Below are 18,388 nucleotides of genomic sequence, written 5' to 3'. Positions count from 1 at the left end.
CACCCAGGCTGACGCTGTTGAAAGAAGCCTTGTTCTGCAGGTACTTCTAAGGTGGCAGAGGTGAGCTTCTGTTATCATTTTATATGATATATTCAATTATGAACTAAAGGAAATAACACAACGTGTTAAGAGGCCAAACCCGTATTTGATATTTGTTGATTCTAACTATGTGATACGTAAAATGGAGAGGCAATGATAACTTCCCTTATGGGGTGATTTTGAGATCTAGATGAGTAACTACATGTAAAGAGCTAACCAGTGTCTTTGCATAGCAAGTACTCCATAAGTACTGGACTGTTAGTATTGAAGGGTGAATGACGAGCATTCCAAAGTAATGAATGAGTCAGTTTGGAGGTACTGAAAAAGGCAGGAAGACACAAACTGAGCTGCCTAAAAGAAAGAAACATGGTAAAGGACTAGCAATGAATAAGATTAAAAGAAAAAGGTCAAAATATACCATAACAAAGAAGAGTAAAAAATTAAAAAGTTTTGAATTCTGAGGTGAGGAAATGGAGGCAGTGCAGAGGAGGCAATAAAAATAATTAAAGAGTTGGGATACAGGCCATCTTAAGAAAAGTTAAAAGGAGCTGGGGTTATTTGACCCAGAGAGTAAAAAGCTGAGGAGGTTAATGACAAGATTTAAGACCAGAGAAGAACACTGTACTGTGCTGGCGGGCCACCGGGGCACCGAGGACAAGCAGAGTGGAGCACGTAGGCTGGCAGATATCACTACAGGGCTCTGTGGGGCAAACATATGTGTGTGCAGAGGGAGGCCAGCTTGTCTGAGAATGGCATGGATGTAATCTGGTTCAAATTTAAGCTTAGATAACCTCAAATTTTATGTAGTCACTCCTGAAAAATGTATGTAAGTTATCTGTAATGCCTATAAGAAACCCTGCAAGTTCTAAAATTCCTTGAAGGGTATGGTTTATGTGATTTTATGTGTTGAAAAGTCTGCTGTGTAACATGCTGTGCAGATAAACTGTATCTGACCCTATCAAAACAAACAAACACACAAACAGAGGGGACACCCAAGGATAATTCTATGGAAAGGTACAATCACTGCTTATTTGCAGACTTTGGAACAAATCAAGGTAAAGTTTTTCAGCTAGTTCCATTGAGAGGGAAAAAAAATCATTTTGATGGCTTCAGTCTTCTTTTCCTTTGTCAAACACACCAATTTGTCTCACTGTTTATAAATGGTGGTATTGGACAGAGTAGAAAAATATTTCACAGTTTGTACTTAAGTGTGCCAGATTGTGTGTGTTTTTAAAACAATTTAAGATTTAGCCTACTACAGAGAAAGTTAATTAAGTTACTTGTGAGCATAAAGAGAAAGAAAGGAAGTTGGAAGTTGTTACCTCACTCAGCAGGAAAGGGAAGGTGAAAAATCTCACTGCTGGTAACTTAGTGGGTTGGGAATGGGCCCCATGGGTACAGATACCTGGGGAATCCATGAATTGTTGTTAAACCAAACTAAATGTATCTAAGCTAAGCACCAAGTCCCAAGAGCACTGGCTGTGTTCCAAAGAAATACTTATTAAAGACACCAGTGGAGCTTCTCAAAGCTGAATGTACTGTAGCTGGGTCAGCAATGGGAAAATGCAGAAGTAAAATTAAACCAAACCATGGAAAGATGTTAATGAAAGAATTTGGTTATTCAAGAGACTCTTTTTGTGTGCACTTACATTTCCAAATTAATATTCTTTCATCATTTAAGTATGATGACTTATGTCATTAAACTGACCAAAGCCTCAAAGAGCTCTTCTTCACTCCTGATAATTCTCCCTATTACTGTTAATAGTCACTGTCAATCAACTCTTTAAAATTGTTAGGGTCACTGCTCATAAAGGAGAGATTCATCTTGCTGGTCTGATCCTACTTCCCTTCATTCTGATGGATATTTGTGTGAGCTGATGATAAAGATGATGGGGCTGGGGCAGACTCTTAATTAATGGATACATGAGGATGAGAATCCATAAACGGCATCACAACTGAGGTACCAAAAAGGCATCACCCTAATGCTTTGCTATAAGCACATTTTATATTTTGCAATAAAAATTCCTTGTGCAAAAGATCCTCTGAAATTCTACCAATGGATTTTACTGTAAAAATAACCCTACAATGCAAAACAAGACCTATACTGTCCATCACTGAAATGACATCACCCAGTGTCAAAGAAAACACAATGGTACCACTATTATAACCTCAAAAGTAACATGGCCAAATCCCAGTATTGTGAAATAATAACAAACAGCTAACAAAGGATTCAGGATTTTCTACCTGTTGAACTTACTATCAGTGTAAAGAGAAGAGATGATTTTTGACCATGTTATTTAAAATGTTCTAGAAACGAATTCTATATTAAAATTAAATTAATATTACCAGTATTTACCTACAGTGGTCTTGAATTATTCCAATAATTCAATGAGAAGGAGAACGATATCTATACAAACCTACATATGGTCCACCGGGTTTGATAACTTTTGTGCTTCGGTTGCGGGATTCCTCCTCTGCCTGGGTCATTCTTTCTCGTGTCATCTGATACGAGTCATTCGTTGCACACACTGTAATTTTATCTTGTATGAATCCCAGGCAATTGAGCTGGGAGGCTCCAGAGCTGTCAAGTAAGACAGTGGCTTTGTTAGAGACATCCCTCATTTTGCACACTAAAAGCAAGTGAGAGCTGTATAACCCTAAAGTCAGCAGCCCAAATAATAGCTTTGCAATCTGGAAATAACTAATATTAATAACTTAAGATGTTGAAATTTAAAATATTTAAATTTCTCTCCTTCATTTCGTATCACTTTTTTTCATAATCTGAATAGAACAGTAAAATGAATTCTCAGATACCAAATCTGTAAAATTCTGAAAAAAACATTAGTATTTATGTTAAAGACCAGAGTCTCAATGAGCACGGTAGTTCTGTCATTTTTAAAAAAAAATTATCTACCACTGATACGAAATATGTTTAGTTTACCCCTATAGAAACCATAATATGCATGCTTTAGAACTAACTAGAAGACACAGACCTACTGTAATGCTTTTTATTTTCAGTAAGATAATTAATTTTAAGACCAAAATATTGTTCAACACTGGGATTTCTTATTAGCCCAAAGATCCTAAACATTTGTATCCTTCATATTTACCATTTTGTTAAATCTCTATAGAAGATGACTTATTTGTATGGCAAATATTGAAGAACATTCTGGACAAGAGGCTTTTGCAAATATTTTTTTGAAAACTTTTATTTAAAAAATCATGCATATTAACACTGGCCTAGAAGATGGCTCTGTTTCAAAGTATTATGGCAAAATTAGGGGATCATGGTAACAGTTATACTGGTATTTTAAAAAGAAATTGCTATGGCCTTAAAACAGACTGGAATATAGAAGTAATAAAAATGTCACTATAGCTCTGATAGTCTATTTCCAAACTTACTTGGAAGCAGATTTGTTATGATGTCAAGAAATAGGATTAATAAAATTTTTATAAATTGCGAGTAACTGTACAAATGTTATTTAAAAAAAACAAAACAAAACAGTTCCTTCATCTCATAAATATTTTTTAGGCAGGGACTGCATGCCAGGCAATGTGTAAGGGACAGAAAGAGACAGGGACTAAGACAGATGTGGTCCCTCCTTCAAGGAGCTCTCTAATGAGTGACAAGGATGAGCACACTAGAAATTATGACACAGTGTGATAGATGCTGGGACGGGGGCAGGGTGGGGGGAGAGACAGGGAATCCCAGGAAGGTACTTCATCAGGATTGTGGGCAAGGTGGAGGCTTTCAAAAGGAAGTGATGCCTTTAGAAAGGAGGGGGAGGGGCAGGGAGGACAGAAGTTTTCTGGGAGTATAACCAACCTGTGCAGGCCCAGGGGGAAGTGTGGAGAAAGTTTTCAGTTTGGCCAAAGGGAGTTGGAAAGGACAATTAGAGATGAGTCTGAAGAGGGCATGAGAAGTACGTCATATAGGGCTTTGGAGGTCATGGCATAGATTTTGGATTTTATTCCAAGAAAAACAGAGGCTGAAAACAGGGGAGAGAAAATATCTCATTTGGACTGTAAAAAGATCAATCTGGATGAAGAACAGATTGGGAGGTAGGGGGCACAAAAGTGAATGCAGGAGACCAGTTAGAAGTCTACTGAAGGATTACTGGCAAGCAGTGAGAACTTGAACCAGTGTAGGGCAGTGTGAATGCAGAACAGTAAAGATAGTCCAGACAGTGACGAGAGGCAGAATTGACAGGATTTGATAAGTGATTAGCCACAGGTAGAGACAGAAGTTAAAGATCATACCTAGGCTACTAGGTGTGTGGAGCTGCTATTTATTGAGGCACTGGGGTAGAGCTACAAGAGAGAAAATGAGTTCAGTGTTGGACATGATGACTTTGAAGAAATAAGGCAAGGTCTCAGGAGGGAACCAACTGTGAAGAACACTAACATTTAAAATAATCAAGAGGAAGACGAAAAGATGACCACAGGAGGCTGAAAAAGTATAACTGAAGAGGTAGAGGGAAACTCTAAGAACAGTGTGTCATGGAAGCCATTGGAATAGCATGTTTCAAGAACCAGAGTGGTCTACAGTGTAACATGCTGGCAATGAGTCTAGAACAATAGGAACCAATAAGCATCCAATAGATTCTTCTCCGGTGGTCAAGGCCCTGTTGGGGGGTGCATGTTTCCACTGAATGGTGTGGAATGAAGCCAGATTTCAGGTACACAGTGAGTGGGAGGGTGGTTGTTTTTGCTCTTATTTTCTTTTTTATGAGAAAGACTTGCACATGTCTGAATGCTGAAAGACCAGTGAAGGGAAGGGAAGAAGGGAGGAAGGTTTAACTCTCAGAGAAAGTGGGAAGAAGAAGAATAAGTGAGAAGAAAAACTACAGTATGAAGATCTGGTGACAGGAAGTTTGGATTTCAACATCTCCCACCAAATTATTTAAGTAATTTACACAGTGAGAATAAGCTGAACCTACTGCCAATCATGATGAAGTTACAGCTTATACCAAGTAAGAACCAGATCATTACATGAAAACACAGCAGAGCTAAACCCTGCAGGCAAGAAGGGGTACTCTCTTGTAGAACTGTCCACTCATCTCTTTTCAACTGAGCTACCTTAAAAGTTTAAATACTTTGACATACGCATGTAAACATTCCTAGAGTCTTTCTCTAGCCTAGCTCACTGTTTCCTGTAATAGAGTGTGTATTACTGTTCAAGAGGCCTGTGAATGGAGAGATTTAAGGAATTTTTTAAAGGTTATTTTGAATTTTAGATATGATTAAAGTGAGGTTCAAGGAGATGTAAAAACAAAGAAAGGAGATTAGTTAGTATCTATTTTGTGAACATCTACTTATAGCATTTAGTTTGAGCTCAGCCAGCATAGTAAGACTAGAAAAGGGGTATAAGGAAGCCTCTGCGCTGGAGGAGGCTGCACAACTACAAGAGAGACAAGATTCATGGGGAAAATAAAAATTCAATTCAACAGAAAAGGTGGAACAAAATTATAAAAAAGTTTGCTTGCCAGGGTGAGAACTGAAATCTTCAGTGCTTTTGTTTTCATAGTGGCAAATTTCAATTTATACCCATACAAGACCATTTTATAAAGCACCTTAAACACTTTCATAGTTGGATCATACTTTATAAAACACATTTGGATCATACTAATGTATTTGACCCAATTTTCTCACAATAACTGTTTCATTTCTCTTGCTGCATCATGTAGCATTTTGTAAGTGACTTTAACTCAATTCTCCAAACAAGCAAGGTAGAAATAAATACACAGGGTATTTATGATCTGAGGGAGAAACCATATTACCTATGATGCTATCACTGGTTTTGAAGAGGGGACTGTTGCTCAGAATTCCTAACGGGACATTTAGCTGAATTTGAGGTCAAAGTGTTCTTACTATAATAAAATTCTCTAAAGACAAGCATAATAGGTGATATCACCACCATTAGAAATCAGTATGTAAAGGACACTGGACCAGGAGAACCCAGTTCTCATTCAGCCTTGTCATCAACTAACCACCTGTCTAAGTGTAAAATCGTCATCTGTGGAATGAAGGGGCTGAACTATACAATCACTCAGGGCCCTCATACTTGATGCTTCGGTCATTTTTTACAATGCTGTCCTATAGCACTTTCTGCAATGTTGACAATGTTCTGTATCTGTGCTGTCTACTATGATAGCCACGAGCCATGTGGCTATTGAGTTATAATATGTGGTAAATGTGAGGAAAGAACTAAAATGTCGATTTTATTTCATTTTTATAAATTGAAATGTAAATAGCTACATACAGCCAGTAGCTATCACAGTGGACAGTAAAGAAAGATCTAGATAATTTGTAACATATACAATTTATACCAAAGAATATATGTTTGAGGTGGGCAACTTTTATATAGCAAAATTAACATATACTCAGGGAAAATAGCATATTAAGATAGAATAGAAAGTTATTTAGTACCCTAAATGGGAAGAGAAATTTAGAACTCTTTCAGTGAAATGTCTTATTTTGTATCTCTGACTCCCATGCTCCCCTGGAACACAGCTTTCTTTTCCTCTCTCCCACGCACAGCAAGCGCTTACACAGTTTCAAGTACTGCACAGAGGAGAGATAGGCATGGATGATGTCCTGGGGCACTTTGGGCCAATTTCAATGTTCTCGGGATGTTGCGGGTTCTAAGGCCTTGTCTTTATCCATGGGCAGAACAAACTCCCCCTCCTCAAGGGGCACATTCTTTAATCAGAAACAACCATAGCAAAGAAGAGTCAAACAAGTAGCTTATTGTTTACAGAAGACCTGAGTAGATAAGGGTTCCATGGTACCCTGGGATATATATGGGTATATATTCTTGTCTTCCTCCCTGCACCCCCCCCCCCTTTTTTAATTAGAAGTGACTGCTATTCTGGGGTTAATTTCTAGTTTCCATTATGTTGCAGCATAAAAAAGTTTGAAAATCTATCTTAAAACAAGGCTTGTTCAGGCAAAAAAGAAAGGGATATGTATTTATTTTTTCCCCCTCCTTTACCCTTGAATATTACTATAAGCCACTCTTAAATACAGTGAATACAAACTTTAAAAAAATGCTTAAACTTGTTTTGAATTAAAAAATGTTTTATAGATAAAAAATCTTTACCTTAAAAAAATCCCTGAGAGCAAGAATCTTAAAATTTTTATAACTGTATCCACAGTGACAAATGTAATTTGTAGCACATAGGTGCTCAATATTTCTTAATAAATGAGCTCTGTAATTCAATTCAATAAACATTTATGGAATGACTATTATAGATTTTATTGTTTAATTAAAAAAAACAAAAACAAAAACAAACAAACAAAAAAACCTCTCAAAGAAAAAGTATTATCCCTTCAGCATACCTTGACATGTACTTACCTGGAAAATGTTTGCTGGATGCAGTCAAAACTGCCCTGAGGGTTGTCCTTACCCACATTTGACAAATAGAAGTTAAAGGTATGCACTTCATTGGGGGGGTCATTTTTAGGGATTTTGACAAGCTAAAGTGAGGGAAAAAGAGAAACACCTCAAATTACAAATTTGACATACCATTATCTGATGACTGACTTAATTGTTTTTCAAGTGACATCCATTTTATAGGCAAGCCCTCTTGAGCATTTAAATTCATAGCATTTAAATCACCAAATCATTGAAAGAATCTAGCAAGTATGCCTGTAACTCACCACACTCTTATTTCCATTTTTCTACCCTTAAGTATCAGTAATCACTTCTGCTCAATAGTTTAAGAGGAACCATCTTCATTTCAAACTAGCAAATGATTACAGTTCACAAGAAAGAGTTATTAGTGAATTTGCTAAAAAGCTCTTCCTCTTTTGTGCTACAGGTTCTGTCTGGCTGGCATGCCTCCCTGCTGAATATCTTCTAGATATTTAAATAGTCTCTGAGACAAAATCTATATTTCACTCTTGACCCTCTTATTATATGCACATTTAACTTTAATTCTTGCTTGAGTAATATTTTTGAAGAATAACTAGCAGTGTAAGATGAATGCCATAATTACATTCACACCAAAATGCAGATGGACATTTCTCCTTGCCCTAAGATTCTCTTACTCATCCTCCTGTTTACTGAACAGGATTGGCAGCCTGGAGAGATGCTTCTGTAGGGCACTCCAAAGCTGAGCCCCACACAACACTGTGGAAAAGGCAAATGTTTTTATGCTCTTACTCAAGGTCTAATTTCTCTATTAGACGGGAAGCCCAATTAAGTGAAGGGATGATGTTGCTCTAGATCAGTGCACCCCTGTATTAGGCACATCATCCTGGTACATGGTAGGACCTCAATAATCATCTGTGAACAAATGAACTGAAAACTTCTTTCAAATGCTCCACCCTTTCCAGCTCCTAAGACCTTTCTTACCTTGGTTTTGCAGGGGCTACCATGGTGTTAAGTGATAATTATAAAAAGGATTCGTTGGTAAGAATGAGTAAAATATGACTTCTTGTTCTCCAGCCCCCAAATACACAGGGTTGTAGCAATTTAGTAGAAAAGTCGGGGGCGGGGGGAGGAGGAAATACTTTTCAATTCTCATTCTTTTCCCCCAAATTTCCATTATAGTACATTAAGACTCAGAACTGGCTGCCAGAGAGATAGATAGAGGAGAGAATATTCATGAATGTGCTAGAAAGATAAACACATATAACTTCTGCTTGGCTCTGGAGGACACTGACACTGCAGGCAACTCTGACTTCCTCGCTCTAAAAGACTGATAACTTTTGACCGACAGAAAAGAACCTGGAGGTAACAATTCCAACCCCCATGCTACCAAAAAAAAAAAAAAAAAAAAAAAAAAAAGTAAAGAAAGGTAAAAAGGGAGATAATTTGTAGTGTCTAGTGCATAGTAGATATGCAATAAATGTTTGTTGAAGGAATGAATGAACGGCAATAAATAAGTCAAAGAAGGGGTGCCTGGGTGGCTCAGTTGGTTGAACATCTGACTTTGGTTCAGGTCATTATCTCATGGTTCTTGAGTTCGAGCCCCAGGTGCTGACAGCTCAGAGCCTAGAGCCTGTTTCGGATTCTGTGTCTCCCTCACTCTGCCCTCCCCAGCTCACACTTGGTCTCTCTCTCTCTTTCAAAAATAAATAAACATTAAAAAAAAAAAAAAAAAGTCAAAGAAAAACATCTTGACAGATGGGGATTCAGAATACTATGTAAAGTCTGAGAGGCCAAATTTTACCAAAGATATTGAGTACTACATAATAGTACTCCATAGAGCCTCCATCATCCATGAATTTAAACTATCTTTGACTCCTTATTATAAATTAGTTCCAGTTGCTAGGGTAATAAGCTTCTACATTTATTATCTACTCTATAAATTATACCTTTTTGGGTCCCTAAAGTTACTTTTATTTCTCAAAATTTCCCCTAGTTCTAAAATGTTGGAACCTGGTGAGCAAGTCTTAAATCTACCCTGTAACTACTTATCAGGCTGTCTTATTGGGTATGCAAACTGAATGCTTAGCTGGTACACATACACTGGTGAAATAAAATGCAATGTTTTACTTCTTAATCCTATAGAGGTGTGGGAGAGCAGGAGCCAATGGAAAGCTGTGTGAGACACAAGGGAACAAAAAGTCTGTCCTCAGGCTAGTGTAACAACGCTCACTGATGTCTGTCTGCTTTTATTTTTTGAGGAACTACAGGGCTGTTCTCTGCTGGGATACAGAAGGAATGTGCACTGTAGCTAAAGCCTCCTTAAAGGCCTAGGAGAGAAGGGGGACAGGTAAAGAAGGTGTGAACACTTGAATGGAATGCCTTCTCCAGCTGTTAATTCACTTAACTTCCATTCCCCTTCCCTGTTAACCCTCACAGAGATGTGCAGAACCTGGCTGGGGACACTGTCACAGTGGCCGCAGGCTCATCTCAAGGCCAGGCTGTGGTTTCGCTTTAGGTCTAAGGTCTTTGCTCCTGTGCAGCTCAGGTCTAGAAATGCAGGAGTACTTCACCCAGCAAAGTATGGAAGTTTGTCCCTTTGGGGAGATTCTAAATTGCACAGTTTTTTCTATTTCTCAAGAGTGACTAGACTTTTTACTCAAATTCTACAAATGTTCAGTATTCTTCCACTAAAAACGTTTTACCTTAAGGGAGTCCTTAAGCTCAGACACCTATGAAACACAGCATTTTAGGAAAGCCCTTAACAAACCTTTATATTACTTAAATGTAGGGTTTTCCTTTCTCATCCTCTAAACCACAATTCTTCTTAAGTAACACTTAACACTTTTTAAGGTAAAAAATGATCTATATATTAAACATTTTTTTTTTTTTTTAAATAGCATTCAACTTCTTTTTTTTTTTTTAATTTTTTTTTCAACGTTTTTTATTTATTTTTGGGACAGAGAGAGACAGAGCATGAACGGGGGAGGGGCAGAGAGAGAGGAGACACAGAATCGGAAACAGGCTCCAGGCTCCGAGCCATCAGCCCAGAGCCCGACGCGGGGCTCGAACTCACGGACCGCGAGATCGTGACCTGGCTGAAGTCAGCCGCTTAACCGACTGCGCCACCCAGGCGCCCCTAAACATTTTTTTTTAACACACACAGTGTCTTCTGTAAATCTGGAAGGTTCAATAACAAAAAAAAATATCTCATATGGATCAATTACTTTGTACACCCCTCAAAATATTAGGGTCTGGCTTGATGGTGGGCACAGAAGGCTTTCATATTCTCTTTCTTTAAAAGTTTCTTGAATAGAAAAAAAAAACCTATAGTCATTTAAAAAATATAAACAGAATAGGAAAGAATCAGATTAAAAAGAAAAGCATACACAACCCATGCTATACATCCACTGAAGATTTTGGAAGCGTGTATTACGCATATATCAGAACAGTTGCTCCCAACAAGGGGAAATTTTGCCCCCTGGAAACATCTGGTCTGGGTTGGTGCTACTGGTACCTCCTGGAGGGGAGCAACATTGTCTGACACCCTACAGTGGACAGGATAGCCCCTACAACAAAGAATTACCCAGTCTAAAATGTCAGTATGGCTAAAGGTGAGAAATTATGGATTAGAATTCTCAGTGACTTTTGATGAATGAAGTAGAAGGAAAAATAGTATCTTAAAAAAATAAAATTTCCTAATCAAATGGCAGGGGCCATTTTAACTTATTTGAAACACTATTTTTTAAAAATTCTGATCAGAAGACAATGAAAGGCAAATAAGTGCACCTGAGCCATATTTAAAGTATATTTAGTTAGAGAATGAAGATTTAAGTACCTACTGCAAATTAATTTCTGCAACTTCTTCTAAACATCATGAAGTCAAGCATGCCAAATAAACAAATCTTTTTAAAAAATATTTATTTATAAAGAGAGCATGCGTGCGTGTGCACACATACACACACACATGCGCGAGTGGGGAAGGGGCAGAGAAAGAAAGAATCTCAAGCAGGGTCCATGCTTACAGCGCGGAGCATGATGCAGGGCTCGAACCCATGACCCTGGGACCATGACCTAAACTAAAATCAAGAGTCAGACGCCCAAATGACTGAGCTACCCAGGCACCCCAGATTAGCAAAAGTCCTAATGGGAGTTATTAAAACAAACAAACAAACAAAAAAAGTACTTTTGGAATGCCTACTTTATTATTTTATTCAATGTTTATTTTTGAAAGAGTGCAAGCAGGGGAGAGGTGGAGAGAAAAAGAGGGACAGAAAATCTGAAGTAGGCTCTACACTGACAGCAGATAGCTTGATGTGCAGCTTGAACTCAGGAATCATGAGATCACGACCTGAGCCAAAGTTGGACACTCAACTGACTGAGTGACCCAGGCACCCCTGGAATGCCTACTTTAGGTATCAGTAAAAAAAAAAAACAAAAAACAAAAAACAAAACAAAACAAAACAAAAAAAACCAACGTTCTTACAAAGAGATAATAATTTACTAAGAACCCTCAAAATGTGAAAGGATAGCTTTGGAATAAAGAAAATGAATCTCTGTAGTGATGGTCTCTGACAATTCTGTTCCCCTAGTAAGTTCCAAAACCTTCGATGGCAATCAATAACGCTTAGAAAAGACTGGTATAGTTTTCAACTTTGTTTCAGAAAAACAAAACAAAGACTTATCTGGAGAGTGTTTGTAGTCCTTACCATTCCTCCTTATTCATACATATATCACACATGTAGATAACATTCTCAGGCTGCTAATTACCAGAGACAAGCAAGCTTTATCATCAGTTCTTTGTAAGAAAGGGAGCATGATGGAGAATGACAGAGATTCTCAACAATCTCTCCTAACCACTATTCCACTCTGTGGGTGTGTTTCTAAGTGAGCACTGTGCAGATGGGGGCAGGGGCAGGTCTCTGGGCAAATCACATTCACTTTGGGACTGGGCTACCATCATAGGAAAAGAAATACTGATATCTGACTTAGAAACAATCTTGGAAGAACATCCCATCGTGTGATAGGAACTTCTCAGTTTTAATTATAGTATTTTAAGCTTTTCCTACAGGTCAGTGAGAATGCCATCATATTTAGGGACACATTGGGTCTATGTGAAATTTTTAGCTAAATGCCTTAAGAATGAAATACTACTTGGGGCGCCTGGGTGGCGCAGTCGGTTAAGCGTCCGACTTCAGCCAGGTCACGATCTCGCGGTCCGTGAGTTTGAGCCCCGCGTCAGGCTCTGGGCTGATGGCTCGGAGCCTGGAGCCTGTTTCCGATTCTGTGTCTCCCTCTCTCTGCACCTCCCCCGTTCATGCTCTGTCTCTCTCTGTCCCAAAAATAAATAAAAAACGTTGAAAAAAAAAATTAAAAAAAAAAAAAAAAAAAGAATGAAATACTACTTAATAAGTATCAAAGACTATGATTATAAACAGTTACTTATTCAAGATGAAGAATATAAAAATATACCATCATTTTCTGGGCAATTGGAAAAGTAGATTCTAATTTTCATTCCAAAAATGAGGGGCTGAAAATCAAAGGCTTGGGACCACAGTCCATAGCCCTCCTTCCAAACTCCAGTCTGTCTCTGATAAAAAGCTACACAGAAAGTTTCAGGAAACTTTCAGACATTTATAATTTACATAAACACTGTATACCAAGATGTATAAGTCAAAACTTCTAATTATTCTGAGATACAAGCTCAGGCATATAGCAATGGAATACTGTCTAGAAGGTCATTTCAACATCAAGTCACAGACCTCCTATTTACATAAAGACTACAACAACAGTAGCACAATCTGCACACTGCTGCAAATTACTCATACAGACATGCTAACATCTGCTTAAAAGCCATTGATACCTTTACTGCAGAGGTTTCTTACCCTTAAATCAAACACTATCTACTTGATACTGGACTGAGGTACATGCCAGATTAAAAATGGGACCATCAAGGGTTTTTGTTGTTGTTGTTGTTTGTTTGTTTGGGTTTTTTTTTTGGTATTCATTTAAAATGAATGCTTTGTTCTTTTGTGGGTATTAAAAAATGATTAAACTTACAGACTTTTTGAATTTTCATATCCAACCTTTTCTGCTAAAGTGATCAGAAAAGCTCGGTAAGATGCTCATGAGCCAGCAGTAACACACTTGGATTTGACAGCTCTTGGTCCTTAAAGGAAACCTATAGTTCTGGCAGGGCTTTGAAATAAGTTAGTTGAATTTCTTTATTTTAGAGATTAGGAAAACAGAGACGCTCAGTGATTACTCAAGATTATGACTATTTAAAATTGTAACCCTTGTACTCCTGACCCCCTGATCCTGCTCCATGTTTGCCTAAAACACTTGGTGACTGTACTACTTACAGATTATGTTTATTGTCTTTCTCCCCGACCAGAAAATAATCCTTGGAAGGACAGAGCCTTCTGTTTTTTTTCCCTGAATATATCACCAACATCTCAAACAGTGACTACCACAAAGTAGTCGCTCCATACATGTTTGTTGAATGAATGAAAATGCTGATTAATGTGTGAGCCAGGACTAGAACTGAAGTATCTGCTTTCTTTTCACCAATATTTCCAAAGTAGGCTGAAAAATTTCCTTACAAGAAAAAGGAGTTATATCCTGAAATAAATTTGGGAAATGCCAGGTTAAATAAAATGACTTTCTTTGTTGTAGGTCCTTTCATACTGAATAATACTTTTCCATTTGTAGAATCAACCTCCTCCATTTCTATAGTATCTCAGGGGAATGAATAGCTTATATTACTGTTACATTACTAGTACATCTATTACTTTACTATATATAAACTAATATGTTTTAGCTTGGATTAAAAAAATGCTACAAATATTTATTAGAATTCTCTATTCTCAAACCCTCTTAACGATTCTGTGATTTCCTAAAAATCTAGAAAATTCAGTTTAGTTAGAGAAATGTATTTGCATGTACTGTTCCAGAGTTTGGGGGCAGAATGAATAATCTAGAATCAGAACAGAAAATAGAAACCTCAACCTGAAAGCCACAAGTCCTATTTTTCAAGCTAGAGCAGCAGTTATGAATTGAGGCCTAACATTATGGGTTTAGGGAAGGAAAAAAAGCCTGTCAGATCAGCCCAGATGTGCAAACCAATGCCGGGGTGGATGTGGGGGAGCAGAGATGGAAGGGTATCTTTCACCATCAATTGAAAAAGTTAAGTATTAGGGAAATCAGTAAGAACTAAATATTCCTACTGACACAGAAGAGCAGGAGTTGAAGAGGATCCCACACGTACTAGATACATCTGAAATTTCCACATGATAGATACTGTACTGAGGATAGTAGTGAAATATGCTAACTTCAGCACAAAGAGAAATATTGGTAGTTATCCAAAAAAATTTACACCAGGTAGCAATTAATATGAATAATTTAGGACAAAATAAATCCATTTATTTCCTGCATTCTTCCTCTTTATCAAGAAGTTATTATGGAAAAAAGTAAAGTGGAATAGTTTTCCCTATTATTCTTCATATAGCTCCTTTAGATCCAGTATTAGAATTTCTTATAAAGTTCTCGATGAAAGGGTAGAGTAGGCCAATACTGAACTTCCTTGTTTCTGTTACTTCTGTGGGATATAGTCTTATTAGAAAAATCGTTTCTGAGAATTGCATTCTCATCTCTAATGTATTCTTTTAAATTTATAGCCATCATGGGAAAACATCACTGATAGCAACATTTCAAAACTAATTTTAACTGGTTACAAGATGATGGTGGTTTGGATCAGGAGATGGGGAGGCGTGGAGGTATTCAGGATGCGTTTTGCAGGTAGGTGAAACAGGATTCCTACAGCTATTGAGTGCGAGGAATGAAAACAAGAGAGAAATCAAGGATGACACCAAGGTGTTTTCCCCTGGAAGAATAGCGTTGATTATGAGTGTGCATGTTGTCTGTGTATGTGTGTATATGTATATATAAATGTACACACACACACACACACACACACACACACACATACATACAGTATCTTGGATATGATGATGAGTACCCTTAATATAACTGAATTCATACTAGTTAAGTACACTAAAATACAACTAACCACCAGTAAAAAGAGGCTTCAAAGTGAGTTTTGCTATGACTCATTTTGTAGCTTCATGGTTAGAAGAGACCAGGTGGCTGGGTATAGTAGACTGGTACCTGGTTATTTCCAGGAAAAAAAGGGGGGGATGACAGTTATTGGCAGGGGAAAGACACAAACAGCAGGTACTAGAGTTACTGTATCAAAGAAAAGGTATACAGACTATGGAGCATAACAGAATAGAAATTTGGATTTAAAAATGACTACAAAATTGAGCAAATGCCAAAGCTTTTAGAAGGAAAGTGAGAGAACCACTGGGAGAATCTGAGAAGTTTTTTCAAACTTCATGGCTGGGCTAATCCACAAGTCTGTCTTTAGCAACAAAAATTACAATGTCCCACTGAGTTCCATAACTCTTATCATGAAACTGTTGTTCACTTTATTTCCTTTCTAAAATTTATATTCTACAGAATCAAAGTGTAAATAGAATTCTCACTCTATCCCTAAATCTGTCCACTCTCCCATGCTGTTTATCTCCCAGTTAAAAAACCACCATTTATATAGTTACTGAGGTTATTGGCATCCTAGGGAGTCAACTGACTCTTCTGTCACACCACCCCACACCCCTCAATATCCAGATAATCAAACATCATACTGCTTTCACTTTCTAAATGATCTCTCAAATATATGTCCTCATCTCCTTCCTCTGCTTTGGCTCAATATCACCTTTTACTTGAACTTGTCTTTCAGCATCTATTTTTGTCTGTTTTTGTCTTGTCTTTAACCATTTGGCTGCCAAAACTACCTTCATAAAATGCCAATCTGACCATGTCATTTCCAAACATTTATTTCTTCATGAGTCTCTGTTACTATTTATCTACCACCCAGTCTGAGCTCCTTAATAGGATATATGAGGTTCCTCCCAATAGACCTAACCCTCACTCTCCACTTGTGTATGATATACCCACTTCTTGCCTAGGCTTGTGCTAAGATTCAGCTCAGGAGCTCTTCTCTCAGGGAACCTTTCCTTTCCCAGTGAGGTTAGTTTAAAACTCTTTTTCTGGGTCCCCATAACCCCTTGGGTGTACCTTTAGTGCTGCCTTTACTACACTGCATGCATAAGTATTTGTTTATATGTCTTCTTCCCCACCAGTTAGTTGGGGGCAAAGACCATGGTCTTACTTTCATATGTATCTGGAACACAACAGATACCTAATAAATATTTTTGGATTTTTTTTTTTTTTTTTTAAGAAACTTGGGAGTAGATTACATTCATTCAGATGAAGCCTTATGCCAGGGATACTAAAAAACTAGAGACGTATCTGAAATAGATCACTTAAGAGTCTGTGGAAAACCAGAGGTCCCCAGAGCAGGCAAAAACAAATAACAAAATGAAAGGCGGAGGGAAAAAAAAAAAAAAAAAAAGTCCCACACAGCTGTGTGCTGTGTGGTACAAACGTCAGGATGAGAAAATTTCTGACCTGTCTTGGTCTATGTTTAGCCCTGAAACCCAGAACAAGTGGTTGCCTGGGTTTGTGGAACTTAAATTTACAATATACATTTCTTTTTTAAAAGTATTTTCATCTTTATTAAAATACAGAAAACTCTGCCCTCACTGAATTCCATTTGAAAATATGAGTGTTTTTAAGACCATTTTGCATTTCAAAGGACTTAGGGAGACTACACTAAATAATTCTAAGTTTAGTAATTCTCTTGGTCAAGTAGAAAGCAGAATTTTAATTAAAAAAATGATTTGTTTCTTGGAAACAAAGCCCAAATTTGAATTCTACAGGGAAAAAAAAAAAAATCCTAAATAAAAATGTCAGTTTCCAAATTCACTGCCAATCTTCTCTCCTTCCTGCTCTCCTGGAGTCTTGAGGAAAGCACTCTTTGCATATGCCAGGAGGAACTGCTGCTGAGTGGAAGTTAAGAATAGAATTCATGCATGGCCATCAGCAACAGTTGTGTAAATTTGGGGGAGAGACTGGTACCTGACAGATGTGAATCCTCAAGATTAACATAAATTGCTAAAAGTGGCCTAGGCCCTAGATTTTGCAAAACACATGGTATTATCCCAAACCAGTCAAAGTTACAATGAAAACTCATTAAATTCAATAACATAAACAGTATCAAAGTCTGAGGAATATTTTCATATAGATTTGGAAGTATATTCAATTCTTAAATCTGTTTTTCAACACCAACAGTAATCACACTTTTTTTTTTTTTTTTAAAGCTACCAAATGCTTTTTCAAAATAAATCTTACAGAGAAATCTACCATGTATTACAAAGAGAGTCAGCACTGCTCTGGTAGAGGAAAGGGATGACAAGGGACTGGGACTGCTGAGGCAGCCACTGTGGTGACATCACAGAACCCCCAGGCTCTGGGGGACCAAAGACACAACATCAAGGCTCTAAGCTAAGGAAAAAGAAACAGCAAAAAAGATGCACAATAGTTGGGGGCTATAATTTTATTAATTACATTTTAGTCACATCTTAAATGACACTTAGAAAAGAGTATACACAAAATATGAACTTTTATGTGCCATATTTTGATGAGAATTAGTGCCAAATATTTGAAGGATACCAAAGATAAAAATTAGTGTTCTGATGCCTTGTTCTCTTCTTTCCTTTTTAAAATGCTTTCTTTGGGGCCTGGGTGGCTCAGCTGGTTAAGCATCTGACTTCAGCTCAGGTCATGATCTCCCAGTTCATGAGTTCAAGCCCCATGCTGGGCTCTGCACTGGCAGTGCAGAGCCTGCTTGGGATTTTCTCTCTCCCTCTCTCTCTGCCCCTGTCCTGCTCTCTTCTCTCTCTCTCAAATAAACTAAACTAAACTAAAATAAAATGCTTTCTTTATTATTGGATCCCTTTGTATTTCCAGTTCTAAGCTGGGTCTTCCTCAATGGCTTAAGAAGAGAAGAGTGAG

The 18,388-nt window shown here is 37.6% G+C and overlaps 1 protein-coding gene across 1 annotated transcript in view; it reads right to left on the bottom strand.

The window, feature by feature from the left end:
- ELL2 (elongation factor for RNA polymerase II 2) overlaps window positions 1-18,388 on the bottom strand; it is a 73,522-nt gene that overhangs the window by 22,621 nt on the left and 32,513 nt on the right. The window contains exons 3-4 of the mRNA XM_058726663.1: window positions 7,397-7,518; window positions 2,457-2,620 (exon numbers count right to left, since the gene is read on the bottom strand). Coding sequence (XP_058582646.1) covers window positions 2,457-2,620; window positions 7,397-7,518 — 286 coding nt within the window. The remainder of the gene's footprint in view (window positions 1-2,456; window positions 2,621-7,396; window positions 7,519-18,388) is intronic.

This window comes from Neofelis nebulosa, chromosome 1 (assembly GCF_028018385.1).
Source record: "Neofelis nebulosa isolate mNeoNeb1 chromosome 1, mNeoNeb1.pri, whole genome shotgun sequence".
Lineage (NCBI taxonomy): Eukaryota > Metazoa > Chordata > Mammalia > Carnivora > Felidae > Neofelis > Neofelis nebulosa.
The sequence above is the reverse complement of the archived record's forward strand: the minus strand, read 5'-3'. Positions and strand labels throughout refer to the sequence as shown.